Raw genomic sequence first — 12,398 nt, 5'->3', positions numbered from 1 at the left:
TTTAGTGGAAAAGGAGAACCCAGTCAATATTTTCTGCAGTTTCCACTTAATTCATTTCGTAATAAATGATGGTAACATAATGACGTAGCCTATTAACAGATCATTGGCATAGCAACTAAGCCCTTACCGCAAGGTTTAGCCAGGGGTAGATGTGGCTAACTTTTTTACCTCAAATTAAGTCAGTCTTACTATTTATGCAACACACATGCTTAGTTAGACTAGTCTAACCTGACAATTTAAGGCAGTCTAAGGCTAAGTCTTAAACTAAGTTTATGCAACTGGCCCCAGGGAGTATTACAAAAATGATGAACTTTTATCTTTGAAGTTTGAATGATTTTTAACATTATTTGCACCTACATCATCATTGAAGAAAAAAGTCAATGACTGAATCAGAAATGCAGCAATTGTCTTCAGTATCCTTTATGTTTTCCGCATCTTTACTGTAGGGGCCTATACAAATTATAGAATTTACGTACTTTTGAAAAAATACTAAATTGAAACCAAATGATAAATTATAATGCATTTGCAATAGTAAGTACAAAAAACAACATGTGCAGTGTAATCACTCATGCTGTGCAGTACTGTGAGGGTTCTAGTTCTCCCTCTCTCCTATATTTCTGATCTCATCAGAGACCACCACCCTTGGTCTTCCTCTCCCTTGTCCTCCACACATTCTCCCTCTCCCTGCCTCTCTTCTTTCCCCACCAACCTGTCTTTCATGTTTCCAAGCTGTGAATCATTCCTAAGCTGTCCCCTGTTTTTGATTTTGACTGTTTGACAAAAAAAAACAGCTGAAATTACAATCAGCTGTGTTTTGAATTATTCAATACTGTTAAATTATTAAAGTGAATATATAGATTTATATATATTTGAATCTGGTTACTGCAGAAATGCATGAAATTTGCAATAATTCTATTTTGGATGTGTTGTTACAGGAAGAGTTTTGGAAACAGTGTGTTAGCATTTGAAAAATGTGCAGCAATTAAATTATGTAAAAAAAATTATTCACAGTTTGGTTCATGTACACTGTTTTGCTGACTGTGTGTAGAGTTTTGAAAACGTGGCTTCAGTTTTGACCAATTTATGTAAGCAATCAAAAAAGACATCCTGATCCAACTGGACTGTTTCCAGGTTCAACTGCTAAAAGGATGCTTTTTGAACTGAAAGATTTTCTAAATGCACCTCAGACATACTTCTTCAACATCAGTAGACTAGTCTACTGATGTTGAAGTCCAGTCATGAAAGCACATTTGTTTTAAGTCCATTTTGACACCCACAAAGGACCTTACATGAGCTTATATCAACACTCGAGATCCAGGGAACTTAGAAATACCTAGTTTGACGACCCATAATGCAAAGTATATAGCTGGCCCAAAATGACTTCACCTTCTCTAGCTGCCACAGTGTGACAGCACTCTGTGGCAGTGACAGCACCCTATGGTGGTGACAGCAGCCTGTGGTAGTGACAACAATCTGTGGTTGTGACAGCACTCTGTGGTAGTGACAGAACTCTGTGGCAGTGACAGCACCCTGTGGTGGTGACAGCAGCCTGTGGTAGTGACAACAATCTGTGGTTGTGACAGCACTCTGTGGTAGTGACAGAACTCTGTGGCAGTGACAGCACTCTGTGGTAGTGACAGAACTCTGTGGTGGTGACAGCACCCTGTGGCAGTGACAGCACCCTGTGGTGGTGACAGCACCCTGTGGTGGTGACAGCACTCTGTGGTTGTGACAGCACTCTGTGGTAGTGATAGCACTCTGTGGTAGTGATAGCACTCTGTGGTGGTGACAGCACCCTGTGGTGGTGACAGCACCCTGTGGTTGTGACAGCATTCTGTGGCAGTGACAACACTCTGTGGTTGTGACAGCACTCTGTGGTAGTGATAGCACTCTGTGGTGGAGACAGCACCCTGTGGTGGTGACAGCACTCTGTGGCAGTGACAGCACTCTGTGGCAGTGACAGCACTCTGTGGTAGTGATAGCACTCTGTGGTGGTGACAGCACTCTGTGGCAGTGACAGCACTCTGTGGTAGTGATAGCACCCTGTGGCGGTGACAGCACTCTGTGGCAGTGACAGCACTCTGTGGCAGTGACAGCACTCTGTGGTAGTGACAGCACTCTGTGGTGGTGACAGAACCCTGTGGTGGTGACAGCACTCTGTGGCAGTGACAGCACTCTGTGGTGGTGACAGAACCCTGTGGTGGTGACAGCACTCTGTGGTGGTGACAGCACCCTGTGGTAGTGACAGCACTCTGTGGTGGTGACAGCACCCTGTGGTAGTGACAGCAGACCTTCCTGTCTTCTGCTCCTGCCTTTACCCTCCCTGTATAGTACACACTCTGTGCATTCCAGTCCCTGTGTGCTGCCTCTGTCTCTTAGACCACTCAGCTTCATCACATGTATCCTTGGTTCCTAGACTCCTCATTTCCCTGATATGTCTCCTAGTCTCATAGTTCCCTAGAACCCTCATCTCCTTTTCTGCTAGCATCTAACAGAGTGTATTTATTTTTACTTGACAGATGACACGTCAGTTAAGGAAGTCAGCAGGGTAAGTGTTGCAGCACCTACATGTGTGTGTTACTGTGTGTGTTGTGTGTGTGTTGTGTGTGTATGGTGTGTGTATGTGTTGGATGTGTTGTGTTGTGTGTTGTGTTGTCATTGTCTGTCTCCTCACTAGCTACTGTGGAGGGCCAGTTCCTGTGCCAGTACTGTGATTAGATGTACTAATGGAAACTATGAATGAACGTTCAGCCACAATGACCCCTCCACCAGCTACTGTGGTGGAGCTGCACTTGTGACGCAGCGGTGGGGGAAGGGGTGGGGTTGGGGTTGGAGGGGAGATTGGTTGGGGGCAGGGGTGGATGCGGGGTTGATGGGGAGATGGAGGTGGGCTAGGCTGTATCTGTAGCCAGTATAGATCAGTTAAACTCACTCCTCAGGAATGTAACAGGCCACCCGCATCAGGGAATTGATAGGCAGGTTCAATCCCAGAGGCGGGCGAATGAAGGCTGAACGTACATCCGCCGGGGGCGCGGTCACGTCTGTTACACATCCACCAGTCCCAGGAGAGCAACGGGGAGTGTATGTGTGTGTCCAGCAGTACCAAGATAGTAACATGCAGGGCGTGGTGTACGAGCTGAACAGCTGCATGGAGCAGAGGCTGGATCTGGGGGGTGACAACAAGCTGCTGCTCTACGAGCTCTGCAACATCATCAAGACAGGTGTGGAGAAACTACACTATACTACTGTGCACTACACTACCTCTACACTGTACATATACACTACACTACCTCTACACTGTACATATTCACTACACTGTTAATATACACTACACCAGTGGTTCCCAACCCTGGTCCTCAGGGCACCCCTGTCCGGCATGTTTTAGGTGTTTCCCTGCTCCAACACACCTGATTCAAATGAACAGGTCTTTATCCAGCTCTGCAGAAGCATGCTTATGACCATTCATTTGAATCAGGTGTGTTGGAGCAGGGAAACACCTAAAACATGCAGGACAGGGGTGCCCTGAAGACCAGGGTTGGGAACCACTGGAGTACACTACACTACCTCCACACTGTACATATACACTTTACTACCTCCTGAATCATATACCTCCGTCCTGAGTCATACACCACCATACACTACTGTACCATATGTTACCGTATGGGGATAAAGAAAGTGTTTTGTCCGTCTCTTCATTAACGGAGTGACTAAGTTCAGTTGAGTTCTGGATTTTAATAAGTAATATCAATCTGCAAATTGGGAGAGAAAACCAGACCCCTGACAATAAATGACAACACAACACCAGGCTTAGGTCTCAATCATGTCTCTCTCCGTTCTGAAGGCCGGAGGACCATCTTTTATAGGGCACAAGAATGTAAACATAGATAGTGACAGTCAGGCAGTAATTACGTTACAACAGTCTCAGAGAAAGAGATCCACAGCTCCCAACACATGACCACTCTCAGACTAGAGAGATCATTGGAGCTCTCCTTGTAGTCATGACAAGGGACGTTTACCCAGTACTTTCTCCTGACCCCAATCATCTATTAACCCTGACATAAAGACACAATCTACTCTTGTTAATAGCGGGCTTACATGAGAACATACTAGTATCCAATGACTAGTTCTATTGATTAGTGAATAATGTAAGCACACAGGAAATCCCAATTTCTTCCACAGTGGTGCATTGCACTACTGTACCATATGATACTGTATGGTGCAGTACAGTACACTACAGTACACTACTGTACCATATGGTACAGTACACTACTGTACACTACTGTACCATATGATACTGTATGGTGCAGTACGCTACTGTACCATATGATACTGTATGGTGCAGTACGCTACTGTACACTACTGTACACTACTGTACCATATGATACTGTATGGTTGCAGTACAGTCTCCCTTCTGTGTGTCACACACCTCTCATCTTCCCTCAGCCACGAAAGCAGATGGATTTGCACTGTACTTCTTAGCAGAAGGCAACAATGTAAGTGACACTAATCATTCATATGTCTGATAGATAAATATTTCTGACAACACTTAACACACACATATAAACACACAGACACACACACATACACTGAATGTGTGTGCCCTCCCCTCCTCAGAGTTTGTGTGTGTTGATCCCTACGGGGGCCAGCGGCGCCCCCAGCCTAGTCCCCTCAGGCCCCGTTGCGCTGGGGACCACCATCGCCGCCCACGTGGCCAAGACGCACAAAACCCTCCTGGTGGAAGACATCACAGGGGTGAGTGTCCGACCCATCCACCCTGCTCCTGGAGAGATACCCTCCTGTAGGGTTACACTCCAGCCCTGCTCCTGGAGAGATACCCTCCTGTAGAGTTACACTCCAGCCCTGCTCCTGGAGAGATACCCTCCTGTAGGGTTAAACTCCAGCCCTGCTCCTGGAGAGATACCCTCCTGTACAGTTACACTCCAAACTTGTTCCTGGAGAGATACCCTCCTGTAGGGTTACACTCCAACCCTGCTCCTGGAGAGATACCCTCCAGTAGGTTTAAACTCCAAACTTGCTCCTGGAGAGATACCCTCCTGTAGGGTTACACTCCAACCCTGCTCCTGGAGAGATACCCTCCTGTAGGGTTACACTCCAGCCCTGCTCCTGGAGAGATACCCTCCTGTAGGGTTACACTCCAGCCCTGCTCCTGGAAAGATACCCTCCTGTAGGGTTACACTCCAACCCTTGTTGGAGCGTTGAACAAAAGGTTGAAGAAAGGTTCTTGGTTTAAATCCCAAGCAACACCAAGGAGGGGGCTCTCTCGCTGGTCTAGGAAGGCTGCAGCAATGATGAGCTGACACTGTGTTCAAGCACTCAACCACCACACTGCCAAAAGAAAATCACTAGATACAGTCCAGAACTTCCACAGAGGCTAATCAGGAAGGCTGAGAGGTCATCTTCCCCGGGTGACCTCCTGTGACCTCTTGTGACCTCTGACCTGTGTGTGCAGGACGAGCGTTTCCCCGAAGGCACAGGGCAGCACTCAGGGACATCAGCTCACTCGGTCCTGTGCCTCCCCATCCTCACGGCCAACGGTGACCTCCTCGCCATCCTGCAGCTCCACCGCCTGCATGGACGCAAGCCCTTCAGCCTCAGTCATCAGGAGGTAACACACACACACCTTCAGCCTCAGTCACCAGGAGGTAACACACACACACCTTCAGCCTCAGTCACCAGGAGGTAACACACACACACCTTCAGCCTCAGTCACCAGGAGGTAACACACACACACACACCTTCAGCCTCAGTCACCAGGAGGTAACACACACACACCTTCAGCCTCAGTCACCAGGAGGTAACACACACACACACACCTTCAGCCTCAGTCATCAGGAGGTAACACACACACACACACCTTCAGCCTCAGTCACCAGGAGGTAACACACACACACCTTCAGCCTCAGTCACCAGGAGGTAACACACACACACCTTCAGCCTCAGTCATCAGGAGGTAACACACACACACACACCTTCAGCCTCAGTCACCAGGAGATAACACACACACACCTTCAGCCTCAGTCACCAGGAGGTAACACACACACACCTTCAGCCTCAGTCACCAGGAGGTAACACACACACACACACGTTCAGCTTCAGTCACCAGGAGGTAACACACACACACACACACACACCTTCAGCCTCAGTCACCAGGAGGTAACACACACACACACGTTCAGCTTCAGTCACCAGGAGGTAACACACACACACACACCTTCAGCCTCAGTCACCAGGAGGTAACACACACACACCTTCAGCCTCAGTCACCAGGAGGTAACACACACACACCTTCAGCCTCAGTCACCAGGAGGTAACATTTAGTCATTTAGCAGACACTCTTATCCAGAGCGTAACACACACACACCTTCAGCCTCAGTCACCTGGAGGTAACACACACACCTTCAGCCTCAGTCACCAGGAGGTAACACACACACACCTTCAGCCTCAGTCACCAGGAGGTAACACACACACACACGTTCAGCCTCAGTCACCAGGAGGTAGCACACACACACCTTCAGCCTCAGTCACCAGGAGGTAACACACACACACCTTCAGCCTCAGTCACCAGGAGGTAACACACACACACCTTCAGCCTCAGTCATCAGGAGGTAACACACACACACCTTCAGCCTCAGTCACCAGGAGGTAACACACACACACCTTCAGCCTCAGTCATCAGGAGGTAACACACACACACACACACCTTCAGCCTCAGTCACCAGGAGGTAACACACACACACATACACACCTTCAGCCTCAGTCACCAGGAGGTAACACACACACACCTTCAGCCTAAGTCACCAGGAGGTAACACACACACACCTTCAGCCTCAGTCATCAGGAGGTAACACACACACACACACCTTCAGCCTCAGTCACCAGGAGATAACACACACACACCTTCAGCCTCAGTCACCAGGAGGTAACACACACACACCTTCAACCTCAACCACCAGGAAGTAACACACACAGGCAAACACACCCACATCTACATGTACACACACTGAAAAAGGCTTACATACTCACACACACATTTGCATGCACACACAAGCGTACGCACATGCCCATTGCTGCCTCCCAGCCAATCAGAGGGTTTAGAGGATCCATCTGAGTCATCACGGTTGTCTCCCTCCTCCAAGGTTGCAACAGCCAACCTCGCCTGGGCCTCCGTAGCAATACACCAAGTCCAGGTGAGTGACTGCATCCCAACAGGGCAGTGTGTGTGGTTGTGCGTGTGACGTGGGTGGGGGAGGGGGGTGTATATAGGTATCTAGATGTGGATGCGTGTGCGTGTACGTAGGTATGTAGGTGTGTACTGTCGCTGTGTGTGTACTGTCGCTGTGTGTGTACTGTCGCTGTGTGTGTACTGTCGCTGTGTGTGTACTGTCGCTGTGTGTGTGCTTGGGCTTGCTCTGAAGCTGCTGTGGGGTCCGATGTGTTAGAGGTAAGCGATGCTGTACCTGGCTCTGGTGAGGTAGCAGGTGAGTGTGCTGCCTGTCAGGGCCTGTTGTTGTGGCTGGATCAGAGAGACAGTGCCTGCCCCTGCTGTCCCAGGGGAGGTCATTACTGTCCTGCTGGCTTGTTTGTACATCAACAGTTGCTTATGTCAGATACCTCAACCCTTCAGAGAGAGAGCTCCCCTGCTCACCAGCCGCTCTGGGCTAGCAGGCCCTTGAGAGCCCACGCAAGCACTACCTCACAAACACAGCTTCTGACAGCTCGAGGGTTGGTCCAGGCCACCGAGAAACACCTAGAATAAATGGGCAAGCGACTAGAAAGGTCTGAAATAAGGATTTAATGATAGGTTTACTCTGTGTTGTACTGTCTATAGACAATGCAAACAGCTGGAGAAATGCTGAGCATTTTTCAGAGCATTTCTGAGGGCTCCTCTAGATTTACTGGTGTCTATTAAACCAAGGTCTCTGGCATCTTCCCATACTTCAAGATGATTGAAGCAGGTGTGTTGTGACATGTTGTCCTGTGTGTGTGTATTTGTGTGTTCTCAGGTGTGTTACTTGTTGAGTGTGTGTGTGTGTGTGTGTGTGTGTGTGTGTGTGTGTGTATATGTGTGTGTGTGTATGTGTGTTCAAAGGTGTGTGACATGTTGTGTGTGTGTTTGTGTTCTCAGGTGTGTCGAGGCCTGGCCAAGCAGACCGAGCTCAATGACTTCCTGTTAGACGTGTCAAAGTAAGGAGTACTTCCTGTTGAGGCGGGTATGAGAATCAGGGGTGAATGTCCATTCTTAGACACTCACATCTGAGTGCTGAGCAACTGGAAACTAATGATCTCTCTTTCTCTCACTCCCTCATTTTCTCTCTCCCTCTCTCTCTCTCTCTCTCTCTCTCTCTCTCTCTCTCTCTCTCTTTCTCCCACCCCCCTCCCCCCCTCTCTCAACAGAACATATTTTGACAACATTGTGGCAATAGATTCTCTACTTGAACACATTATGGTAGGTGTTGGGTAGAATAGTCAAGCGATTCCCTTTTATTTCCAGTTGTCAAGGAGCTGTTCTTTATAAAACAGGGAGTTGTGGTAGAAACAGCCCTATATTGTGCTGGTTTTTGGTGTGCTGTGCAGTACTGTTCTATCTCGTCATGCGCTGTAATATCTGGTCCTGTGCTGTGCTTTCTTGTCCTGAGTTATCCTGTCCTGTGCTGTCCTGTGCTATCTTGTGCTATCTTGTCCTGTGCTCTGCTGTGCTGTCCTGTGCTATCTTGTCCTGTGCTGTCCTGTGCTATCTTGTCCTGTGTTATCCTATGCTGTCCTGTGCTGTCCTGTGCTATCTTGTCCTGTGCTGTCCTGTGCTGTCTTTCCTGTGCTGTGATGTCCTATGCTATCTTGTCCTGTGCTGTCCTGTGCTATCTTGTCCTATGCTGTCCTGTGCTATGCTATCTTGTCCTGTGCTGTGTTGTCCTGTGCTGTGCTATCATGTCCTGTGCTAACTTGTGCTGTCCTGTGCCATCTTGTCCTGTGCTGTGCTATCTTGTCCTGTGCCAGCTTGTCCTGTACTGTGCTGTCCTGTGCTATCTTGTCCTGTGCTATCTTGTCCTGTGCTGTCCTGTGCCATCTTGTCCTGTGCCATCTTGTCCTGTGCTGTGCTGTCCTGTGCTATCTTGTCCTGGCTGTCCTACCTCGTCCTAGCCTGTGACTTGCTCATGTGACTTGTGGAGTTCTCTGTTGTTTTATAGCAACCTAACTGACCCTCACAGCTGGTCTGCTGCCATAGCAACATGACTGACCATCACACCTGGTCTTCTACCATAGCAACATGACTGTCCAGCACACCTGTTTTACTGCTGGTGTTTAGTGTTTTATGGATGTATAATGATTCAATCAATACAGGATCTTTACTAGTTCATTATGTTCCCCCGGCACCATCTTTACGATGTGTACATGTTACTCTTTTCTGTGTTCCAGATATATGCAAAGAACCTGGTGAATGCAGACCGCTGCGCCCTGTTCCAGGTGGACCACAACAACAAAGAACTGTACTCAGACCTGTTCGACATTGGGGAGGAGAACGAAGGCAAACCTGTCTTTAGGAAGACCAAAGAAATCAGGAAAGTCAGAACAGTAGGGCTTCCTCTCCTCTAACTACCCTCCCTCTCTCCTTTCCTCTAACTATCCTCCTTCCATATCTCCTCTCGTCTAACTACCCTCCCTCTCTTCTCCCCTCTAACTACCCTCAATATCTCCTCTCCTCTAACTACCTCCTCAATCTCTCCACTCCTCTACCTTCTTCATCTCATCTCCTCTAACTATCCTCCCTCTCTCCTCTGTCCACTCTGCAGGTTTTCTATAGATAAAGGCATTGCGGGCCAGGTGGCCAGGACAGGGGAGGTACTAAACATCCCAGATGCCTATGCAGACCCACGCTTCAACAGGTCAGTGTGTCTGTGTGTGTATGTGTGTGTGTGTCCATGTGGAGGTGTGTGTTTGTGTATGGATCAATAAAAGTTGTAGTTGTGGGAGAAATAGATATGTGTGTGTGTGTGTGTCCATGTGGAGGTGTGTGTGTGTCTGTATGTGTGTCCATGTGGAAGTGTGTGTTTGTGTATGAATCAATAGAAGAGCTATGTAGTTGTGTGAGAAAGAGATGTGTGCATGCGTGCCTGTGTGTGTGTGTGTGGACTCAGTTATGACAGCATGCCCCCCTGCCCCCAGAGAAGTGGACCTCTATACAGGCTACACCACCAGGAACATCCTGTGCATGCCCATCGTCAGCAGAGGGACTGTGATCGGTGTGGTCCAGATGGTCAACAAGCTGAGCGGAAGTGCCTTCACTAAAACAGACGAGAACAACTTCAAGATGTTCGCCGTCTTCTGTGCTCTGGCCTTACACTGTGCCAACGTGAGTGATCTCCACCATCAACTCTGCTGTGTGTGTGAGGCTGACTGGGTGGCTAGCTTCCTGCCTGACTGATTACTTGGCTGACTTTCTGGCTGGTTGGTTGGTTGGCTGGTTTGGTCGGCTGGCTGACTGGCTCACTGACTGATTTATTGACTGGATGGCTGAGTGAATGACTGACTGACTGGCTCACTGGCTGACTGATTCACTCAGTTGTGTGATACACTTGGGCAGAATCCACGTCACTGTGCAGCTTTTATAATGGATGAGGACCATGAATATTTGAAGAGCAGAGCTCTCCTCACCATACTCTGCATTCATGCTAAGTCACAACTCCTCACTGTTGGTGGAGAGCTGCTCTGGCTGGCTGACTAGTTGGTTGACTGTCTGGATGACTGTCTGGCTGACTATCTGAGTTACTGTATTTTATATTAATTTCCCTGTGTGTGTGTGTGTGTGTGTGTGTGTGCGTGTGTGTGAGTGTGTGTGTGTGTGTGTGTGTAGATGTACCACCGTATCCGGCACTCCGAGTGTATCTACCGGGTGACGATGGAGAAGCTGTCCTATCACAGCATCTGCACCTCAGAGGAATGGAAGACCCTCACTCAGCTCAACCTGCCCACACCCATCTACAAGGAGATAGAAATGTGAGTGTGTGTGGGCGGTCTTGTTTAAGAACCACAGTGGAACATGAAAAACCTCCCCTTGTGAGGCCCTTTTGCTGGTTCCCATAACTTCAAATGTTTTTTTTATGTTTTTTTATGGGTTAAAGGGTTATAATTAGTGTTAGGGTTATAATGACATTAAGGGTGAAGGTTAGGTTTATTGGTTAGGGGTTAGAGCAGGGGTGGGCAATGCATTTTTACAAGGGGCCACATGAAAAACCTGAAATGTGTTGGAGGGCCGCATCAACGATAACTTATAAATTGTGGTGTAGGTCAAATAGGAAAATGCTCCTATAGAAGTAATAAACAGTAAAAAAAAAACTTTTTATTTTTAACTAGTTAATCTTCACAAACACTGGAAAGGTGTTTTGCAGTATGTTAAAGATATGCAATTGATCAACTTCATACAAAAAGCAGTATGCTTTTTTTCAGCTCATTTTGTTCAGTGAGAGAAATCCAATCTGGCTTGGGCCTTAACAAGTGCATCAAAATCTGGCTGAATGTCTGAGGTGGACAAGGACAGCTGACAGGTGATCATCAGGGTCTGAAGCTTAACTAGCAAACCATCAGCAGCCCGCGCCCACTGAATCAGTCAAGTTCTTGGATTTGTCCGCGTGTTTTGTCCAGTAGTGCCGACTCAAATTGTAATCCTTCAACACAGCGACCTGTTCTCCACAAACTAAGCACAGAGCTTTGTCGTTAACTTCAGTAAACAGAAGTCCATGTCTTGTTAAAAACTCTACGTTCTGTATCAACCTTTTGTTTTTTACCGTGCGCGGACATTTTCGAGGGCTAACCAACAGCTAACTCTCTAGTCGGTGAGGCTGCATAAGCGCACATACGTAAATCGCCTGATCACTGTCGTCTTTCAGGACTACAGATTTCCTACCGCTCAACACATTTATTGATTTATAATTTTTGATTTACCTCACATGGGCCGGACTGGGACAGCCGTACAATGCCCAGGTCTGGGTTAGAGGTTAGTATTAGTGAGTGAATTATCATGGAAACAAAGCTGAGTGAGTTTGTGTGCATGAGAGAGTGTGGATTAATATGTATGTGTTTGTGTGTGTGTGAGTGTGTGTGTGTGTGTTAGATAGAGACAGACGCAGTGTTCAGATATGTGATGCTCACAGGGACACACCAGGGAACAGGAAGGGGTGGGGCCTCAGGATTACTGATGACAGCCTGTTAAATCAACCTCAGATCAAACTCTTGCCTCCCCTCCTTCTCCTCTCCCCTCCTCTATCCTCTTCTCCCCTCTTCTCCTCTCCTCCTCTATTCTCTCTCCCCTCCTCTCTTCTCGTCTCCCCTCTATCCTCTCTTTTTTCTTCTCTTTTCTTCTCTACTCCTCTCCCATCCTCTTC

At 47.9% G+C, this 12,398-nt stretch overlaps 1 protein-coding gene across 1 annotated transcript in view; it reads left to right on the top strand.

Annotated features, from left to right (window-relative positions):
• pde10a (phosphodiesterase 10A) overlaps positions 1 to 12,398 on the top strand; it is a 43,905-nt gene that overhangs the window by 28,191 nt on the left and 3,316 nt on the right. Inside the window, exons 3-14 of the mRNA XM_067236723.1 lie at positions 2,520 to 2,548; positions 3,101 to 3,221; positions 4,444 to 4,493; positions 4,615 to 4,752; positions 5,471 to 5,626; positions 7,158 to 7,208; positions 8,147 to 8,205; positions 8,416 to 8,467; positions 9,436 to 9,575; positions 9,807 to 9,902; positions 10,183 to 10,369; positions 10,871 to 11,013. Of these exons, the coding sequence (XP_067092824.1) occupies positions 2,520 to 2,548; positions 3,101 to 3,221; positions 4,444 to 4,493; positions 4,615 to 4,752; positions 5,471 to 5,626; positions 7,158 to 7,208; positions 8,147 to 8,205; positions 8,416 to 8,467; positions 9,436 to 9,575; positions 9,807 to 9,902; positions 10,183 to 10,369; positions 10,871 to 11,013 (1,222 nt within the window). The remainder of the gene's footprint in view (positions 1 to 2,519; positions 2,549 to 3,100; positions 3,222 to 4,443; positions 4,494 to 4,614; positions 4,753 to 5,470; positions 5,627 to 7,157; positions 7,209 to 8,146; positions 8,206 to 8,415; positions 8,468 to 9,435; positions 9,576 to 9,806; positions 9,903 to 10,182; positions 10,370 to 10,870; positions 11,014 to 12,398) is intronic.

Source organism: Osmerus mordax, chromosome 5 (genome assembly GCF_038355195.1).
Source record: "Osmerus mordax isolate fOsmMor3 chromosome 5, fOsmMor3.pri, whole genome shotgun sequence".
NCBI classification, from domain to species: Eukaryota; Metazoa; Chordata; class Actinopteri; order Osmeriformes; family Osmeridae; genus Osmerus; species Osmerus mordax.
The sequence above is the reverse complement of the archived record's forward strand: the minus strand, read 5'-3'. Positions and strand labels throughout refer to the sequence as shown.